This window comes from Stegostoma tigrinum, chromosome 12 (assembly GCF_030684315.1).
Source record: "Stegostoma tigrinum isolate sSteTig4 chromosome 12, sSteTig4.hap1, whole genome shotgun sequence".
In the NCBI taxonomy this organism is placed as follows: Eukaryota; Metazoa; Chordata; class Chondrichthyes; order Orectolobiformes; family Stegostomatidae; genus Stegostoma; species Stegostoma tigrinum.
This window is the reverse complement of record NC_081365.1, coordinates 72,463,414-72,483,573: the sequence shown is the minus strand read 5'-3', so window position 1 is coordinate 72,483,573 and position 20,160 is coordinate 72,463,414. Positions and strand designations below refer to the sequence as shown.

The 20,160-nt window shown below is 40.3% G+C and overlaps 1 protein-coding gene across 4 annotated transcripts in view; it reads left to right on the top strand.

Moving 5' to 3' along the window:
* Positions 1-18,072, top strand: part of LOC125457088 (cysteinyl leukotriene receptor 2-like) — a 49,119-nt gene extending 31,047 nt beyond the window's left edge. Inside the window, exons 1-5 of one of the 4 annotated variants that reach the window (XM_048540804.2) lie at positions 7,203-7,257; positions 7,341-7,428; positions 7,527-7,568; positions 14,303-14,341; positions 17,053-18,072. In XM_048540804.2, the coding sequence (XP_048396761.2) occupies positions 17,089-18,072 (984 nt within the window). In that variant the 5' untranslated portion in view covers positions 7,203-7,257; positions 7,341-7,428; positions 7,527-7,568; positions 14,303-14,341; positions 17,053-17,088. Of the gene's footprint in view, positions 1-7,202; positions 7,258-7,340; positions 7,429-7,526; positions 7,569-14,117; positions 14,161-14,302; positions 14,342-17,052 lie in introns of those variants that run through there. The other 3 variants (XM_059650041.1, XM_059650043.1, XM_059650042.1) reach the window with 3 other exon arrangements.
* Positions 18,073-20,160: the final 2,088 nt, after the last annotated feature.

Below are 20,160 nucleotides of genomic sequence, written 5' to 3'. Positions count from 1 at the left end.
TTTGTCAAAAGGAAATCATATTGAACTAATTTACTGAATTTCTTTGATGGAGTAATTTGTGCTGTGGGAACCAGTGAATGTACTGCACACAAATTTCCAGACTGCATGCAATAAGGTGCCATATCAAAGGTTATTGTGAAAAATAAAAGCTTATAGTGTAGGGGTAACATATTGGAATGGATAGAAGATTGGCTAGCTAACGGGAAACTAGAGAGTAGGAATAAATAAGATTTTTTCAGAATGTCTCAAATGGCATGATCTAGGGATCTGGGGTCTCAATTCCTTGCAATTTGTATGAATAATTTGAATGAAGGGACTAAAGGTAGGGTAACTAAATTTGCTGGTGACATGATAGGGTGGAAAGTTAGTTGTGAAGAGGATATAAAAAGCCTTCAAAGGGATGCAGATAAGTTACGCTAGTGAGGAAGTGTGAAACTGTCTATTTAGCAGCTAGAATAAAAAGAAGATGCTATCTAAATAGTGAGAGGCTGCAGAACGTGGAGATGAAGAGAGGTCTGGGTGTCACTGTGAATTAATTGCAGAAGGTTAGTATGCAGGTACAGCAACTAATCAGAAAAGCTAATGGAATGTTATATTTTATTGCAGGGGAATTGAATGAAGAATAGGGAGGTTGTACTTCAGTTATAACATATCGGCCAGGCAAGTTTGTGGAATTCTCTGCCACAGAAAGTGGTTGAGGTCAAAACATTGACCTTGAAGGTGTTATATATAGCTCTTAGAGCTAAAGGGAGCATAGAGTCTCAAGTGAAAACTGGAAAAGGGTACAGATTTGGATGATCAACCTTAATCATACTGAATGGCAAAGCAGGCTTAAACACCAAATGGCCTACTTGTGCTGTGAAGTTCTATGTTTCTGTGAAGGGTGCCGGTAAGGCTGTCTTTAGAGTACTGAGTACAGTGCTGGTCACATACTTACAGAAGGATTTTAATGCATTAGAAGCAGCTCAGAGAAGGTTTACTGTGCTAATCTCTGGAAATAGCAGATTACCTTATAAGGAAAGGCTCGATAGGGCAGATTGTATTGCCTGGAGTTTAGAAGAATCAGATGAGACTCAACTGAAACATATAAGATCCTGTGGGACTTAGGTGGATGTTGTAAGGATGTTTTGTGGGACAATCTAGAACTAGGAGCCAAAGTTCAGAAATGAGGGGTCATCCATTTAAGGCAGAAATGAGGGAAAAACAGTTCTCTCAGAGGCAGCGAGCCTTTTGAATTTACTTCCTCAAAAGGCAGTGGATACAGAATCTTTAAATATCTTTCAAGCAGAGATAAATAGCTTTTTGATTACCACGTGGACAAAAGATTATCAGGAGCCTGCAGACACATTGAGCTGAAGTTAAAATCAGATTGGCCATGACATCAGTGAATGACAAAGCGGGCTCCAAGGGCTGACTGACCTACTCTTGTTCATTGATCATATGTTCATGCACGTGCACATTTTCTCAGTCTGTAAATCAGAAGTGGGAATGATTGCCGATGGCTGCACAATATTTAGCACCATTTGTGACTCCTCAGATGCAGAAGCATTCCATGTTCAAATGCAAAAGGATCTAGACAATATTTAGGCTTGGAGTGGCAAATGACTAGCAACATTCACACCACTCAAATGTCAGTTAATAACTATCTCCAACAGAAGACAATCTAACCACTACTCCTTGATGTTCAATGATGTTACCATTACAAAATCTCCCACCATCAACATCCGGGGGCTGAGCATTGACCCAAGACTTAACTGGACTCACTAGTGGCTACAAGAGCAGATCAAAGGTTAGGAATACTGCGGCGAGTAACTCACCTCCTGACTCCCCAAAGCCTGTCCATCATCTACAAGACACAAGTCAAGAGTCTGATGGAATAATCCCCATGTGCCTGGATAGATACAGCTCCAACAACATTCAAGAAGTTTTACACCATCCAGGACAAAACAGCCCCCTGACTGTCACCATATCCACAAACATCCACTCCCTCCACCACTGATGCTTGATAGCTGCAGTGTGTACTATTTATAAGATGCAGTGCAGAAATTCACCAAACATTCTTAGCCATCACCTTCCAAACCTACAGCCACTTCCATCTAGAAGGGCAAGGTGTAGATATATGAGAACACCACAATTGCAAATTCCACTCTAAGTTACTCACCATCCTGATTTTGAAGTATATTGCCATTCCTTCAGTGTCACTGAGTCAAAATCCTGGAATTTCCTCCCTCAGTGCATTCTGGATCAACCTACAGCACATGGGCTGCAGCAGTTCAAGAAGGCAGCTCACTATTATCTTCTCAAGGAGAACCAGGGAGAGGCAATAAATCCCGGTCAATCAGCGATGCCTACATCCCTCAAGTGAATAAAAAGAAAGAGCCTTCCTTCATAGCCTGAAGTTTGAATGGAAGACGTTACTGAATTCTTCACACTCAGTGGTGTCTCCATTAACCCCTTGTCTTCGTAAACTACTGTCAATGCAATAGCCTATTACATACAGGGGTGCACTGACTTAAACTTTGCATATTTTTGAGAAAGTTTGTGGATGATAGAGTTGTGGTTGTATTGGTGATGCCATTTGATCCAATGCAAAGCTTGGTCAAGGCCTCCTTCATGGTGTAGCATTTGGATCAGGGTAAGGGTTCCTCCACCCCTCCTTGTATCTGCGATCGACTCGTTTAGCAATTCATCAAATGATGTATTATTGCAGACATTCCCTGAGTATTTTCTGCTTGGCTGACTGTTCTTTAGTTTACTGCCTACTGCCTGTCACAGCATTGGCTGGGTATATTACAATGCCACCCTTTTGTGACGTCAGGATTGATGCTTGGGAGCTCTTGGAAGTAGAGTCTGCAGGCATTTTAGTGAAAACTAACATCCTATATTAACTACTTACACTATGTATAGGAGTGGTTTAAGTATGTTCAACTCTGGACCCTTCTACAATTAGGTCACCATTCCATGTGATTTGAAATCACTGATGATGTTCTAGTATCAGCACATAGCTATTAATCTCATGTATTACATATTCCATTATGCTAAAAAAGTGAGCTATGTCGTAGTTTTGATTCTCCAAATTCAGTAACGTCTTCCATTCAAACTTCAGGCTATGAAGGAAGGCTCTTTCTTTTTATTCACTTGAGGGATGTAGGCATCGCTGATTGACCGGGATTTATTGCCTCTCTAGTACAGTAGATAATAGGAAATTAAAATATGTTGGATATAGATTTCTAAAAGGCATTTTGCAAACAAGGGATTGAAAATTAGAAAATATAACTGTGCTACAGGAAAGATGGGGAAGAGAAAGCAGGGAACTGCAGGATAGTTAGCTAATTATTACCATAAGTAAAATTTTGGAATTTCTTTTTAAGTAACGCACTTGGAAAATGATAGAGATAGTTGGAACTGTAGATGCTGGAGAATCTGAGATAACACGGTGTAGAGCTGAATGAACACAGCAGGCCAAGCAGCATCATTGGAGCAGGAAAGCTGACGTTTTGAGCCTAGACCATTATTCAAAAATGGGGGAGGGGAAGGGGGTTCTGAAATAAATGGGGAGAGAGGGGGAGGCGGATAGAGGATGGATAGAGGAGACGATAGGTGGAGAGGAGACAGACTGGTCATGATTCTGCTTGGCCTGCTGTATTCATCCAGCTCTACACCTTGTTATCTTGGAAAATGATAGTATTATCAGGCAAAAAGGAAATGCAGTTTGATAATGTTTTTAGAGTTTTTCAAGATGTAGCTAGTACAGTAGATAATAGGAAATTAAAATATGTTGGATATAGATTTCTAAAAGGCATTTGATAAGGTGTCATACAAATGCTAATTTCCATATTAGGGGCTCGTGGACTATGGGATAACACATTTGCATGGTTGGAGGATTGGGTAATGAACAAAACATAGAAAGTAGAGATAAATGGAGGATTTTGAAATTGGCAGGCTGTAACTTATGGACTGTGTAAATATCAGTCCGAGGGTCTTAGCTATTTACAATCTGTACTAACTACAAGTAAAAATACAAGGAGCAATGTATCTAAGTTTGCTGAAGAAAGAAAGTTAGGTGGCAATGGATGATATGAGGATACAAAGTGGCTGCAAAGAGATGTAGACATTTCAAATGAATGGATAAAATGTGGCAGATGAACAATAATGTGTGAAGTTCTGACGAAGGGTCGCCGGACCGGAAATGTTAACTCTGTTTTCTCCTTCACAGACGCTACCAGACTTGCTGGACCGGAAACGTTAACTCTGTTTTCTCCTTCACAGATGCTACCAGACTTGCTGAACGTTTCCAGCAACTTTGTTTTTGTTCCTGATTTACAAAATCTGCAGTTCTTTTGGTTTTTATTGTGTGACGTTATTCACTTTTTTTTAGTAAGAATAGGGAAGTAATTACTTTGTAAAGGTGTGAAACTTGTAGATGTTGATGAACTTGGGTTTATTCATATAAGGAGCATAAAGCTTGGTGTTTATGTACAGCAAGTAATTAAGAAGGCCTTTATTGTAAAGGAATTGGAGTATAAGAATAAGTCAAGTTTTGCTAAAGTTGCAGAGGGTCATGCCTACACCTGGGGACAACGTCTCGAGGTCTGTATACAGCTTTGGTCTCCATAATTAAGTAAGGATATACAGGGCAATGTGGTGAATGTTCATTAGCTTGGTGCCTGTGATAAGAGGGTTGTCCTTTGATGACAGTCTGAGTAAACTGGCCCATACTCTATGGAACTTCGAAAAATAAGAGGTGATCTTATTGAAACATGCACAATTCTGAAGAAGCTTAATGGGGTAAATACTATGAAGTTGTTTCTCCTAATTGGGGAACATAGAATACAAGGGCAATCTCAGAATAATGTGAGAATCAGTTAGGACATGATGAGGAGACATTTCTTCACTCACAGAATTGTGAACTTTTGTAAATCTCTGCCCAAAGAATTGTGGATACTTCATGGTTGAAAATATTTAAGGTCAGATATGGATTTATCTATATTTTTTCTCACAGGGAATCAGGGGATATATGGATCAGGTAGGAAAACCAATGAGACATGATAATATAGACTGGCAGAACAGAATTGATGGGCCCTATGATCTGTTCCTGCTCCTTTTTCTTACATTCTAATTGTCCATTATAAATGAATTGAATGGATTTAAGATACCAAAGTGTGGAGCTGGATGAACACAGCAGGCCAAGAGGCATCTCAGGAGCACAAAAGCTGACGTTTCGGGCCTAGACCCTTCATCAGAGAGGTTTGAGAGAGAATGGATTTAGTTAGCTTTATTGTTACATATACTCGCATGAGTACAGTGAAAAGTCTTCAAGCTGTCACTTAGGTACAAGGATACCTAGGCGCAGATTCTTCAGTCCAAGTTCTTAAGAGAGAAAATGGAAAATATAGAAATAAAAAGTTCAGAACAATGGTCCCTCCAAGCCAGTCCACGCAGGATCCTAGCCTCCAGTCTGTGCTGATTTTCACCTCAAACCTCTCGAGGCTGGGAGACCACTCTGGAATCACCTTGAGACTGGAAGCCATGTTGAGGCCATGCCAGAACAAAAAACTGCCATGGGCCACTGAACAACCACCACACCAGGCAGAAGGATGATCGTGCTGGGCGAAAGAGCACGATGATGGGCTGTTGAGAGAAAGTAATGCCAGGCTGGGAGACCGCCAGGCTGGGCTGAGGTTACACAACACTGGGCCAAGAGGACACCATGCTGGGCCAAGACGTAGCCATGCCAGACTGCCACACTAGGCTAGTTGGCCAGGCTGAGAGGTTGTGGGTCAGGCCAAGAGGATGCCTTGCCCCAGTCTGTGCTGAGGCAGGGACTCCTAGGCCAGGAGTCTGAAGCCAGGTATCTGAAGCTAAGAGTCTGAGGTCAGGTGTCCAAAGACAAGAGTCCAAAGCCGGGTGTCCAAGCCCACACTGAAGCATGGATCCCGAGGCCAAGAATAAAGAAGAAGAAAAACACAAAAGAGGAAAAGAAAGAAGAAAGAGGAAGAAGAAACGGAGAGAGCAGATGAGCTCCAGTTGAAGAATCCTACTCTGCCACCTTCTCAGACCACCGAAATTCCCACATACTTCCTTGCAAACACACTATAAAGTCAATAGTATTTCTTCACCAAAGCCACTGTAAATCTGAATGTTGTTCCTTATATAACTCATTGCAAACTCAAATGCGTCTGTAAACTTAACCCTAAATTCATAGTATCATTTTCTTGTAAAATCTAAGGGCCATGAATCTTTCCATGGATCCCTATATTGCAGTAATGTGCTCACTGTCCATTTCCAGTCCTGAAGCTAAGTTAACAAAGTGTGAGGCTGGATGAACACAGCAGGCCAAGCAGCATCTTAGGAGCACAAAAGCTGACGTTTCGGGCCTAGACCCTTCATCAGAAAAGGGGGATGGGGAGAGGGTTCTGAAATAAATAGGGAGACAGGGGGAGGCGGACTGAAGATGGATAGAGGAGAAGTTAGGTGGAGAGGAGAGTATGGGTGGGGAGGTAGGGAGGGGATCGGTCAGTCTGGGGAGGATGGACAGGTCAAGGAGGCGGGATGAGGTTAGTAGGTAGGAAATGGAGGTGCGGCTTGAGGTGGGAGGAGGGGACAGGTGAGAGGAAGAACAAGTTAGGGAGGCTGGGACGAGCTGGGCTGGTTCTGGGATGCAGTGGGGGGAGGGGAGATTTTGAAGCTGGTGAAATCCACATTAATACCATTGGGCTGCAGGGTTCGAAGGTGGAATATGAGTTGCTGTTCCTGCAACCTAACAAGTTAGGGAGGCTGGGACGAGCTGGGCTGGTTCTGGGATGCAGTGGGGGGAGGGGAGATTTTGAAGCTGGTGAAATCCACATTAATACCATTGGGCTGCAGGGTTCGAAGGTGGAATATGAGTTGCTGTTCCTGCAACCTATGGGTGGCATCATTATGGCACTGCAGGAGGCGTCCAACCCTGAAGCTGTCTGATCTAGGCATTAAATTTTGTTGTGGGCATCTATACAACATAAACAAGACAATTCTTCAGCACACTGCAGCAAAGGACTCCTGATGTTTAATAACAGGAATGTTGGCTTATTGAACACAGTCTATTGTGTTCGTTCAGTTACTTTATTCAGCTTCCAGTTGTTGAATGTGTTAAAAGCAATTAGTGAAGTCATTTCCACTGCTGGTTTAAAGTGAGCGGGTCTTAACTGTGCAGCACCATTTCACAGAGATTCACCGTCATATCACTGGATAGCACATTTTGAAAGCATTTTTGGACAGGTATTACTGAAACTCCTTTTCTTTACTTAATTGAAGAGAACTGTCAAATATCAAAGTTTTGAATCCTGTTTTATTTTTTGAAGATCCAGGTTGATTGAATGCAAGACTTATTTGTTTCGGATATTTTCCACCAGTCCTCTGCAGCAGGCAGGACTTGAACCCAGCTCAGAGGTACGGACATTACAACTGTGTTATTAGAGCCATTGCTAACTTATTTTAAAGTTATTTGTAAAAACTAAACTGTTTTTGGTTTTATGTGCACTTTACAGACGCCTTTGGCTTAACTCTTTTGGTGAATAGAACTACAAACGGTAAGAGTTACTGGAACTTGAGATGGTATTGAGTCTGAAACTAGTTTTGTAACATTGGTGTTTGCTAACTTCAGCACTGGAGGTGAAGTTACTATGAGGATGTAGTTAATTTATGTCAGCACCACCAGAACAAATAAACAATGTTAATTTATATACTAAAATGTGAGGCTGGATGAACACAGCAGGCCAAGCAGTTTGGCCTGCTGTGTTCATCCAGCCTCACATTTTATTATCTTGAAATTTTCCAGCATCTGCAGTTCCCATTATCTCTTAATTTATATACTCATGCCACAGAGATTCCATGTAGTGTCCACATATGCTGGTTGCACACCATACAGATTCAGTTTTAGACTTTCCTAATTAATTAATTTTTCCTTGTGGATGTGTTACAGAGAACCTTTCTTCAGTGTTTACTCGAATGTAATTCAGAAATAGGAAGGATCAGAAGGAATGGGATGCAAATTAGGCTTGGGTGGATTTGAAATGCAAGGAAGTAAATTAGCAAGTTTGTAAACATGGCAAAAAGGATTTGAGCGCTCCAGCTGCTTTCATAGATTGCCACATAGAATTACATGCATGAAAATTAAGGCTCATCTGATGAAGGAGCAGCAATCCAAAAGCTTGTGATTTCAAATAAACCTGTTGGACTATAACCTGGTATTGTGTGACTTCTGACTTTATCTACCCCAGTGCAACATCCACACGTCTACATTAAAGATAATATAAAAGTGAAGGATAATATAGTTGGATAAAGACATGTCAGGGAAAGAATCTATTTGACTGGAGCTAAGAAACAATTGAGATACTATTACACTATTGGGTGTACTCTATTGGCCACCGATGGGAATGATACAGAGGAGTAAAGTTGCAAGTTATTAAGAGGGTGCAAAACCTTTAGGATGGTTATAATTGAGGACATTAGTTATCCTAACATTAATTGGGATATAATCTGTACATTGCGGAGAGGGGGAACGACATCTAGGTTTATAAAACAGAATTTTCCATATCAGTATGTTTCCAGACCAAGAGAAAGGAGATGTTACTGAATCGGTTTCTGTTGAATGAAATAAGACAAATGGGTCATGTCTTTGGGAGAATATCCAGGGCTTAGTGAGTATAATATCATAAGGTTTAGGTTGGCTACAGGAAAGGATAAGGAGTAATCTAGAATAAAAATAATTAATTGGAGGAGGCCCAATTTCAGTATGGCAAAGACAGATCTGACCAGGTAAATGGAAATCAAAGATTGGTAGACAAAACATATGTCTGAAAATTGATTGACAGCCAATTTAAAGAGGAATGCAAATATTTTCTATAGGCTTATAAATATAAAAGGATAATAAATGGAGTAATGTTGACCACATTGAGACCAAAAGGGGACTTATTCGTGGAGAATGAGAGTACAGCTATGGTACTAGATAATGTTTTGCACCTGCTTCTACAAAGGAAGAAAGTGTTGCTGAAGTAGTATTGGAGGAGAAGATGATTCAGACACTGAATGGGTTAAAAATTGAAACAGCCAAAGAGTCGTAAAGGTCTACAGCATAGAAAAGGCCCCTCAGCCCATTAGATCTGCGGTGGTCAAAAACAACTATTTAAGTATTCTAAACCAAATTTTCAGCACTTGTCCAGAGCATTGTATGCCTTGGCATTGCAAATGTACATCCAATACTTCTTAATGTTTTGAGGGTTTCTGTCTCCACCACTATGATAATCCCTACAATGCCCATGGGCAATCACTAATCTTCTTGTGGAGGTCGCTGAGTATGAGTTCCCTCTGTAACAGATAATGGCCTGCCCATCTGGAACTCATGACCTGAGCATCTTGTGCCTCCAGGTGCCCCACTGTGGCACAGTGGTAGTGTCCCTACCCTGGAACTGAGAGGCCCAGGTTCAAGCCCACCTACTCCAGAAGTATAAAAAAAACTCTGATCAGGTTGACTAGAAAAATAGGTTAATTAAAAATTTAAAAAGCAGTCCTAAGGATGGTTCTGCAGAAATATCTGTCCCAGGATGGGGCAAGCCAATGGACACCATGAATTGTGGCTGTACTTTGGTGTTCAGTAATAAATAACGTTTCTTCCTAAGTTATTAATACCACCCTTACAGGCAGTAAGTTTCAGAGCCCCATCACCCTGTTAATGGGGAGATAATATCTGAAGTCACCAGCATAATTCAATCGCATCTAAGGATATTGAAGTAAAGGTAGAAATTGTGAAAGCCCTTGTAACAATTTTCCAAACCTTCTTTGATATGGGCATATTGCCAGAGGACTGGAGAAGTACAAATGTTACACATTCTTTGATAAAAAGGTGTGAAGATAATTTTAGTTACTACAGGCCTGCTCCTTCAATCTCAGTGATGGAGAAAATTACAAGCTACTTAGACAAATATGGAATCATTAGAAAAAGTGGCAGAGGTATGTTAAGGGGAAGACCCATTTAATGAATTTGATTGAATTTTTCAAAAAGCGAATAGAAAGGATACCAAGAGTAATCTGGTTGTTGTAACGTATATGTTTACTGCAAAACTTTATTGATAAAGTGTCTTGGAACAGATGTTGAGGTTGGTTGGCTCACTGAGCTGGTTTGCTGTTCAGCAGACGTTTCGTCACCGTGCTGGGTAGCATCCTCAGTGCAGCCTCTGATGAAGCGTCGGTGTGTTTTCCCGCCTGGTTTTTAAACTCTGGGGTCCGTTGCGATGGATTGCCTCACTTCCAGGTTTCCTCCGTAGTGGAATGTGTATTGGACAAACAGGAGGGAAGCTAACAACAAGAGAACATGAACACCAACTGGCTACAAAAAGACATGACCAATACTCACTCATCTCAATCCACATGGACAAGGAGAACCACCACTTCAATTGGGACAACACCAAGATCCTCGGACAGGCTCGGCAGAGACAGGCATGAGAATTCCTAGAAGCATGGCACTCCACGAAGCAGGCTATTAATAAACATATTGAACTCGACTCTAACAATAAACCAGCTCGGTGAACCAAGCAACCTCAACACCCACAACCTGAGCTACAGATCTACTCCAAAATGGAACAGATGTGTCAGTAAAGTTGAAATGACATGATAAAAAATGCAGTGGCAGTGTGAAGTTGGCTGAATGACAGCAGTGAATTGTGGCAAACTGTTGTTTCTCTGATTAGAGAAATGTATGCAGTGGTTCTCCTCAAGCACTAGTATTAGGATCATTATTTGTCTTGCTCCAAGGCAATGACCTAAACTTCAACATACCGGGCAGAAGTTCAAAGCTAAATTGGAAAGTATTAAGAACTGTGAGGAAGTCAGTGGCAGGTTTCAAAACATTAGGTGGAGGGGGCAGGCAAATAAACAATGAAATTTATGCAGACATCTGTGACCTAATATATTTCTGCAGAAAGAATGAGGAAAGACAATCTTTCTACAATTCTAAAAGGAAAATATCAAATTCAAACAATTGGCCAATTAAGAACTGTAAAATGATTAAGTTACAATATGATCTAACAAGTATGAGGCTGATATTATGTTATATTTTCATTTTTTATGTAAGATTTACAAGTACATATCAGTAAGATTCATCAGATATTAGTACAACTATTCAAAATTAGTAATGTTTATTTATAACAGTAAGGCTTATTGTTGTTGGTAATGTTATTTGTAGTAGCAAGAATTATTAATAAATAAAGCAAAGGCAAGTCTGTTCCAACCTCAACAATCCACATCCCGTTGGAACTCCAGAATATCAGTAACCATTTCTACAGAAAGTCTTATCAGTCACAGCAATGCAATGTCTGGAATCTGGAACTTGAACAGTGGATGGCAACACTATAGTGGAACCATAAAGTCAAGAGCTTTGTGGATAATACTGTTACAGATGTGGTTCACCGACATCTTAAAAGTATGTAGAAAGAAAGACAGACAGAATGGGAGACCATCAGGCAGACAAACAAGAATAGGTAGGTAGTGCAGGCATCTTCTGAATGCATTCCACTCTTCTTGTAGTGTTCAGTTGCAAATATTGCTGAAAGTGATGTTTCATCTGGAAAATGTAGCTAAAGCAAGGTCCCTGGCATCATGAGTGGCTCAGGTGTTGGTTTCAACAAAGACTGGAAAAACGGTAGTGACAGGGATTTGGCAGTAAGCAAAATAAACAGGCATGAATGTGACACAGATGCAAATTGAGGACCATGTGTTGCCCCTTTCTCTTCTACCCCAATGATCCTTGATACTCCTGCCTAACACTAGTCTATCTGCACGTGCCTTAAAAATATTCAATGGTCCTGCCTCCACACCTTCTGCTGCAGAGAATTTCAGTCTCACATGCCCCTGAGAGAAAAAAAAATTCTTCATCTTTTTCCTCAAGTGGTGACCGCTTATTTTAAGACAGTAACTGTAGTTCTGAATTAACCCACATGAGGAAACGTTCCTACCCATTCCAGCCATGACCTTAATGAGTGTCGGAGCAGACCTGAAACACAAAATGGGTTACTTCTTCTTCTACTTTGTACGTCCATATTTTGATGAATTTCAAGGCAAACAAATGTGAATTAATTCAGCTAGGTAGGAAGAACTTGAAGCGACAATCCAAAACAAAGAGCAGAAGTTAAATAGGATGCGGGCGCAAAGGACTTGGATGTATATGCATAATAGTCATTGAAGGTGACAGGGCAGTTGATAAAATAGTTATAAAGAATACCAACATCTTGGGATTTATTAGTAGGAGCATAGAGTACAAGAGTAAGGAGAATATGTTGAACGTGTTTAAAACACTTAAGTATTGCATCCATTTCACATTTTAGTAAGAATGTGAAGGCATTGGAGACAGTGCAGAAAAGTTTCACAGAAGTAGTTGCAAGTTTGAGGAATTTCATTTTGAAGATAGCTTGGAGAAGTTAAGACTGTTTTCTTGGGGAGAAAAAGGCTAAAAGGAGATCTGATTGAGGTGCTCGAGATGATGAGGGATCTGGACAGCGTAGTCAGAGAGACACTGTCCCCATTGATGAAAGGTTTGAGAATGAGAAGTAATTAGACAAAGCAGTTACAACATTGTGAGATCTTCTTTCTCACACAGTAAATGGTTAAGATCTGGAATGCTTCACCTGGGTCTGTAGTGGTGGCAGGTTCAATTGAAACATTCAAAAGGAAATTAGATTGATATACGAAAAGATAGAATGTTATAGATTATCGGATTAGAAAAGGTGGGAGAGTGGCATGACATGAATTGTTCATTCAGAGAGCTGGTGTTGAGCAAAATAGTCTCCTATACTAAAACAATTCTATGATTTGGAGTAAATGTGCATGAATCATTGATGATGGCAAGTCATATTAAACAAGATGTTCTAAGGCATAACGGATTCTAGACTTTATCAACAGAAGTATAGTTAAAGAAAGCAAATAAGTTGTGATAAAGCTTTATGAAGCATTGATTTGGCCTCAATAGAAGTATTGTCTTTAATTTGAAGCACCACGCTCCAAGAAGGATATGATGCCATTGGAGATGCTGTAAAAGAGTTTTTCACACCTCTGAGGATGACAGACTTCAGTTATATGGATAGTTTGATGAAATTGGGCTTATTCTCCTTGGAAATAGAAGATTGAATGGAGATTAGTACAAGGGATCAAAATCATGAGACATCTGGAAAGAGTAAATCTTGAAAATTCTCATTCCTTGAGGGGTTGAGAACCAAACGGCAATGATTTAAGTTGATTGACAAATGAATCATGAGGAAGAGAGTTTGTATACAGTAATTGCTGAGGATGTGGCATGCACTGCTTCAGAGTATAGAGGTGGCAACTTCAATCATGTATTTGAAAAGAGAATTGGATAATCATCTGTGAAGGAAAAACTTGCAGGTCCACAGCAAAAGATGGAGAAATTGGGACTGGTTGAGTTGTTGTTACAACAATCAACATATCTTCACAGTTATGTTTAAAAATGCAAACTTAGAATACATGAAAACATTGCAAAATGATTAATGACACTTAAACTCAGCTTTAATAATAAGTTGAGCATTTTAAAGATTCTTTTGTATCTATTTCATTGCCAGATTCTGAGGAAGTCATTTTCCATTGTTGCAATTGTTTCAATTTATGCAAGGAAGCAACTGTCGTTTATACAATAGTGGCCATTCAAACATTGTTAAACAAAGGCAGGTTCCTACTGGAAATCATTCCAAGCTATTATTTCCATTTCTCTTGGGCATATACAGAATGTTTAACAGTTAATTTTACTCTAATTGAAGAATAGTTGACAGTCTACAAATATCTACGCTGTGAAAATTCTCAGACAATCTGAGATTTGATACAAGGAAGAAAGATTTTTTTAAGAAGTAAATGTTTCAGTACGGAAATTAAAGAAACATAGATAAGAACCTACAAACCCTTCTCTCCTTTTAGCAATGTTTAAGATTTTTAAAAATTGTTTATTGAGATTTGAGTTTTGCTGGCATCTCTAACTGCCCTTGAGAAGGTGGTAGTGAAAAGTGAAAGAAAGAGCATCGATGGTTTTGTACTTTCTAGTTGTTCAAATTCCTCAAACATCTTCGTGCAAAAGCAGTTAACCTTATCTCTGACTACAGCGCCCTGAACTAACAAGCTTTGCGGGTATATATAATAGCTTTTGTAAGCCATTCGTTAAATGGAGCTGATAAATGTGAAGTAAAAATCAAGTAATCTATTTTATGAAGTGTTTTGACGTATATCTGACAATGTTAAGTCGGTAATGTTGTCCACATTTTCATTCAAGTGCACCGTCCCCTTCTCAACAGAAAGAGATCACATTCTTGTAAGTACAATTTATTGTAATAATAACTTTTAATGAGCTTATTTTACATGCCCAGCTGTTTGTATAGTTTGGTATGCAGAAAATGAATTTGGATGAATGGAAAATTAGTTTTGGTCACTGCGAGTTTTATATTGCATATCATCTTTACCTCCCTGTCATTATTGTGGTCACTGACAAATTTTTGCATAATAGCAAAGTTTTATCTGTTCCAAAGTTTGGTTTTTATACTATCTATGAGGTATTTAATGTTGAGGTCTTTGATGCAATATTGCAAAAGTAAAATTGTAAACATTACAACTTAATATATTATAAATCAGCAAGAAAAAGCAAGGTTTTGTAAAGTAATTAGTTGTGTGTCCTTGCCTCTAAGCTTGAAGGTCTGCACTCAAGTGGCACTCCAGCAGCTGATGGCCACACAAGGTACATCATGACATGGCTAAACAGGTTTATAATTGACCTCTTAAAAGTCTGCAGCTGATGGCAATAAACGGAAAAGTCTCCTGGTCACCCATGCTTGATATGGAATGATGCCTCTCAAGTTGTAACCTCAAGTAAAAGCTTAGCAACATGTCCAGGAAAATCCAGCTATGTTAAAAAAAGATACAATCGAGTGTTTTGCCCACCTGATACACATTGAGGTGTGAGAAATGTTGTTGTTTAATTGGGAATTTTAAAGTATGGTTAATCAATAAAATGAGCTCAGGATAGCACAGTGGCTCAGTGGTTTGTGCTGCTGTCTCACAGGGCCAGGAACCCGGGTTTGATTCTACCCTCGGGCAACTGTTTGTGTGGAGTTTGCATGTTCTCCCCATGTCTGCGTGGGTTTCCTCCGGATGCTCCGGTTTCCTCCCACAGTCCAAAGATATGCACGCTATGTGGGTTGGCCATGTTAAATTGTTCACAGTCCTCAGGGATGAGTGCTATAGGGCGATGGGTTATGGGTGGGATGCTTTGAGGGTCGGTGTGGACTTGTTGGCCGAAGGGCCTATTTCCACACTGTAGGGATTCTATGAGCTGTTCCTGGTAATGACATATTGAAAAATGTCAGTTTTATATTGATCATGTGCTTACAAGAGACCAATCCATGTCTCTTGGCTTCATCCTTTCTCAGGCTTCTGGATACTGATTTAGAGTATAAAGTAAAATAATAGGAAAACAAAGTGTGCAGACAAAAGTATATGCCAGACAGAGAAAAGTTAAAACTTACAGATAGGGTGTTAAAGACCGGAGAACGATTGATAATGAGGAATACAAAGTAAAACATGATAAAGGGAGGGAGGCATGGAAAAGATAATGTGGAATACCAGCAAAAGTGGAGGTACTGACAAGGGATAATTGTATAAGCAATTTCTTCAGTAGAGAGCAAAATAGCTGATTGTGATTCATTTGCATTGATCAGAAGCACGGGTTCTGAAATCTGAACCAGCCGTATAAATACAGCAGCCAGAAGAGCAGCTCAAAGGCTGGGATTTCTGTGGCTCGTAACTCACTTGCTGAGTCCTCAAAACCAGCCCATCATCTACAAGACATCAGTGATGGCTTTGATGAAATAAATTATGTAGATGTCCCTCATTAATGTTGACTGGAAGCATCCTGAACCTCATTCCTGGCCTAAAGACTAATGATTAGAAGTCCTACATTAAACAGCTATCATGAATGAGAAATAAGCAAATGCTTATGAAATAATTAAAGCAAAATACGGTGGATGCTGGTGATCTAAAATAAAAATATAAACTGCTGCAGAAACGCAGCAGGTCTGGTAGTACCTATGGAAAGAGAAACCGAGTTAATGTTTCAGGTCCAAAATGACTTTCTTCAGACCCTTGAACTCACATAGATAGATGGATTGAGGTAGCAGAGAGAAGGTGGTGACATTTGCCCTGAAGGAGCAGAGAAGGTCATTGATCTTGTGGCATTGCTGTACATTCACCTGCATTGCACTGACACGGGTGTCATTCTCAGACTAGCCTGACTGGGTCTGCTATCACGGCATCCTTAGGAGGGGACATCACTCCTAATACCACTGGGACCTCAAGATCCCTCAAAGCAGGGTGCCAAGTAGAGTTGTCTGCCACATCCAAGTCAAATAAAACAACCTGTGAAGGGCAACTCCTAACTGCTTTTGAAATATGGTGCCAGTGTCAAGGACTTCTGGACATCTCAGCAGTGGCAAACATTTCCGCCTATGCTAAGTAGGAGAATATAATGAATAGGGTGCCTCGGGGTATGGCATAGATAATGAGGCTGTTTGGAATAACTGCATGAGAAAACTTGTTAAGCACTGCAGTGAGAACCCCACCACAAAACCTGTCAAAAAAATGATGGTCTCAGAGATAGTAGGAACTGCAGATGCCAGAGAATCTGAGATAATTAAGGTGTAGAGCTGGGTGAACATGGCAGGCCAAGAAGGGTCTAGGCCCAAAACGTCAGCCTTCCTGCTCCTCTGATGCTGCTTGGCCTGCTGTGTTCATCCAGCTCTACACCTTGTTATCTCAGATTCTCCAGCATCTGCAGCTCCTACTATCTCTGCCAAAATAACAAACACTTTCTTTCAAACTTCGCCGGAGACAGCATTGAAAAGATGTCCTTAACTATACTCAAGTAACTGTGAATATAATGAAAGTTAGTTGGCAACAAATGGAGCCAACTTTTAAAAATGCTTAATTTTTCACCCATTTGCTATTACTATAATTAATGGTTTCTTTCTACAGAAACATCTGATCACACAGATTTACTCAAAGCAGGGAATGGTTAATGACAACAATAACCTGAACAATGCTTCATGCGGGAACATTACAAACTTCAAAACTAGCACTTACATACAAACTTATATCATCGTATTTGTTTTTGGATTCACTGAAAATGTCTTCTGTTTGTACATATTCCTGAAGTTATACAAGAGCAACACAACATTCAGCATCGTCATGGTGAACCTGGCAATATCAGATCTGCTCTTCGTCTGCACTTTGCCCTGGCGGGTGCATTACTATTGGAATGACAGAATTTGGCACTTTTCATGTTCCTTATGCATGTTCCTGACTTATGCTCTGTACCTGAACATGTACTGCAGCATTTACTTTCTAACCCTAATGAGTATATTGCGGTACTTTGCTGTAGTGCATCCAATGAAAACTTTAAAGTACAGAAGTGTCAGATCCGTGCAAATCATGTGTGTTGTAATATGGGTGTTTGTGGGAGTCTCAACCGTCCCTTTGGTGATTAAAAAAAATGAGCAAAATGTTTCGAATACAGAAAAATGCTTTGAACTCAACAATAAGATTAAGAATGAAAATAGCCTGACGCCTAACGTATCTATTATGAATTTCTTTTCCCTAGTAGTAGGGTGCATTATTCCCTTCTTAACCATCATTGTGTGCTACATATTTGTTGTTAAGACTTTGCTAACTTCAGAAGCAAAGCACCACCAGCAAAAGCGCTCCCGCAGAAAAGCAATTGCACTGATTATTATTGTAATGATTATATTTCTAACCAGTTTTTTGCCATATCACATTCTACGAACAGTCTATCTTGTCACAAGGAGTATGGTAAATTCACCCCAGGTCAGCTGTTCCTCTCACAAAGGGGTTGTGGTTACCCTGTGTGCAGTGGCAATCAATCCCTGTTTGGACCCCCTTTTATATTACTTTGCTGCGGAAACCTTCCGAAGTAAGGTGAGAAGCACAATCAAGACCACATTCAGAGGGTCTCTTGCCTTGATGCGTCAAACCTGAACCCCCACAGAATTCATTTTCATGTCTAATTATTATTCTAAGTTTTCAAGCATTCTGATCTGGCTTAAGATAATAATTCAGCGTATCTTTAGAAAGTGATCAAGATTTTCAAATATATTCTTTCAGTCTTTCTTTAAAAAATGGGTATTGAAAGTCAATTTTGGTAAGTCCAAAATCCTGCAACAATAATTTTATACAGCGTCAGTGTCAGGTTTGCAAATCTAAACTGTGGAGGGTGACATGGGGCAATAACCATCATGAGATCCATGATGATTTTCTGCTTTGTGAGTTAGTAAATCACAGTCAGAAAATTGATGGCAAGATTAAACCTGTTCAGAAAGAAGGATGAGAAAATTTTGTAAAGATGCCCATGAAATCATGGAGTCACGATGGCACAGAGGAAAACTCTTTGGCTCACGGAGTCTATGCAGGTTCTCTGAAGAGCAATCTACTATTGCCATGGCCTGCAAGATAATTTTCCTTGTGTCTATCCAAATTCCTTATCACAGAATCACAAAATCATAGCACTGTTACAGTGCAGAAGGAGGTCATTCAGCTATCATGTCGACATCAGCTGTTTAATTAAATATATTACTTAGTACAATGCTCTTGCCTTCTCTCTGAAAACCTGCATATTGTTCTTTTCAAGATTATCATCCAATTCCCTTTCGATTATGCTGACTGAACCTGCCTGCAACATGTTGCCTGGCAATGCATGCCTCCAACCACTCACTGTGTGAAAAAATGTTCTTCATATCACTTTTCTTTCTTTCAGTTATTATTTTGAATTTGTGTCCTCTCATGGTCAATCCTTTCAAGGGTACTTGAACTAATCTCAGAGGCCTCCTCTACATGGTCTCCAATGGCTTCACTTCCTTGCTGGAGAGAGGTGTCCAGAACTGGAAGCAATAATCCAGCTAAGGACTAATAATACCTTACACAAGTACAGAAGAAACGTCTTGCTCTTGTAATCTGTGCCTCTATGGGTAAAGTCTTTTTGAACAAGGGTATGATGCTTCCAATTCTTCAGTCACTGAAATCACTCCTGAAAACTGAAAAATTATGGCCAGTGCCTCCACAATTTTTATTCTCACTTTCTTCAGTTTCTTTGGATACATTTAACCTGCTTGTGGTCCTTTGTTAACTTTGAAATAACAAAGGAATAAAAAAGAAGTACGGCCCAGGAACAGGCACTTCAGCCCGCCAAGAGTGTGCCGAAAATCATGCCCAAACTAAACTAAAAGACAAACCTTGTGCCCTTATTTGGTCTGTACCCCTCCATTCCCTCCCTATCCACGTAGCCATCCAGACGCCTCTTAAATGTCAGCAAGATGCCTGCTTCCACCATTCCTCCTGGCAGTGCATTCCAGGCTCCTATCACAATCTGCATGAAAAACTTCCCTCTCACACTTCCCTTAAACTTTTACCCTCTCATCCTGAACCTGTGCCCCCCTGTAATTGAAACTTCAACCTTGGGAAAAAGCCTCTGATTATCCAACCTATCCGGCCTCTTATAATTTTGTAGACCTCGATCAGGCCTCCACTCAGCTACCATCTTTCCAGTGAAAACATTCCTGGTCTTTTGAATATTTCCTGATAGCCAATGTCCTCCAGATTGGGCAACATCCTGGAAAGCCTTCTCTTGCACTCTCTCCAAAGCTTCCATGACCTTATGGTAATGTGGCAATCAAAACTGGACACAATGCTCCAAATGTGGCCGAGTAAAGGTTTATATAGTTGCAACACGTATTTCCAACTGTTGTACTCCATGCCCCATCCGATGAAGGCAAGCATGCCATATGCCTTCTTAATCACCTTGGCCACCTTTGTTGCCACTTTCAGGGACCTTTGGACCTGCATACCCAGATCCATCTGTACATTAACAAAGTGTGGGGCTGGATGAACACAGCAGGCCAAGCAGCATCTTAGGAGCATAAAAGCTGGCGTTTTGGGCTTAAGACCCTTTCTGATGAAGGGTCTAGGCCCAAAACATCAGCTTTTATGCTCCTAAGATGCTGCTTGGCCTGCTGCATTCATCCAGTCCCATACTTCGTTATCTTGGATTCTCCAGCATCTGCAGTTCTCATT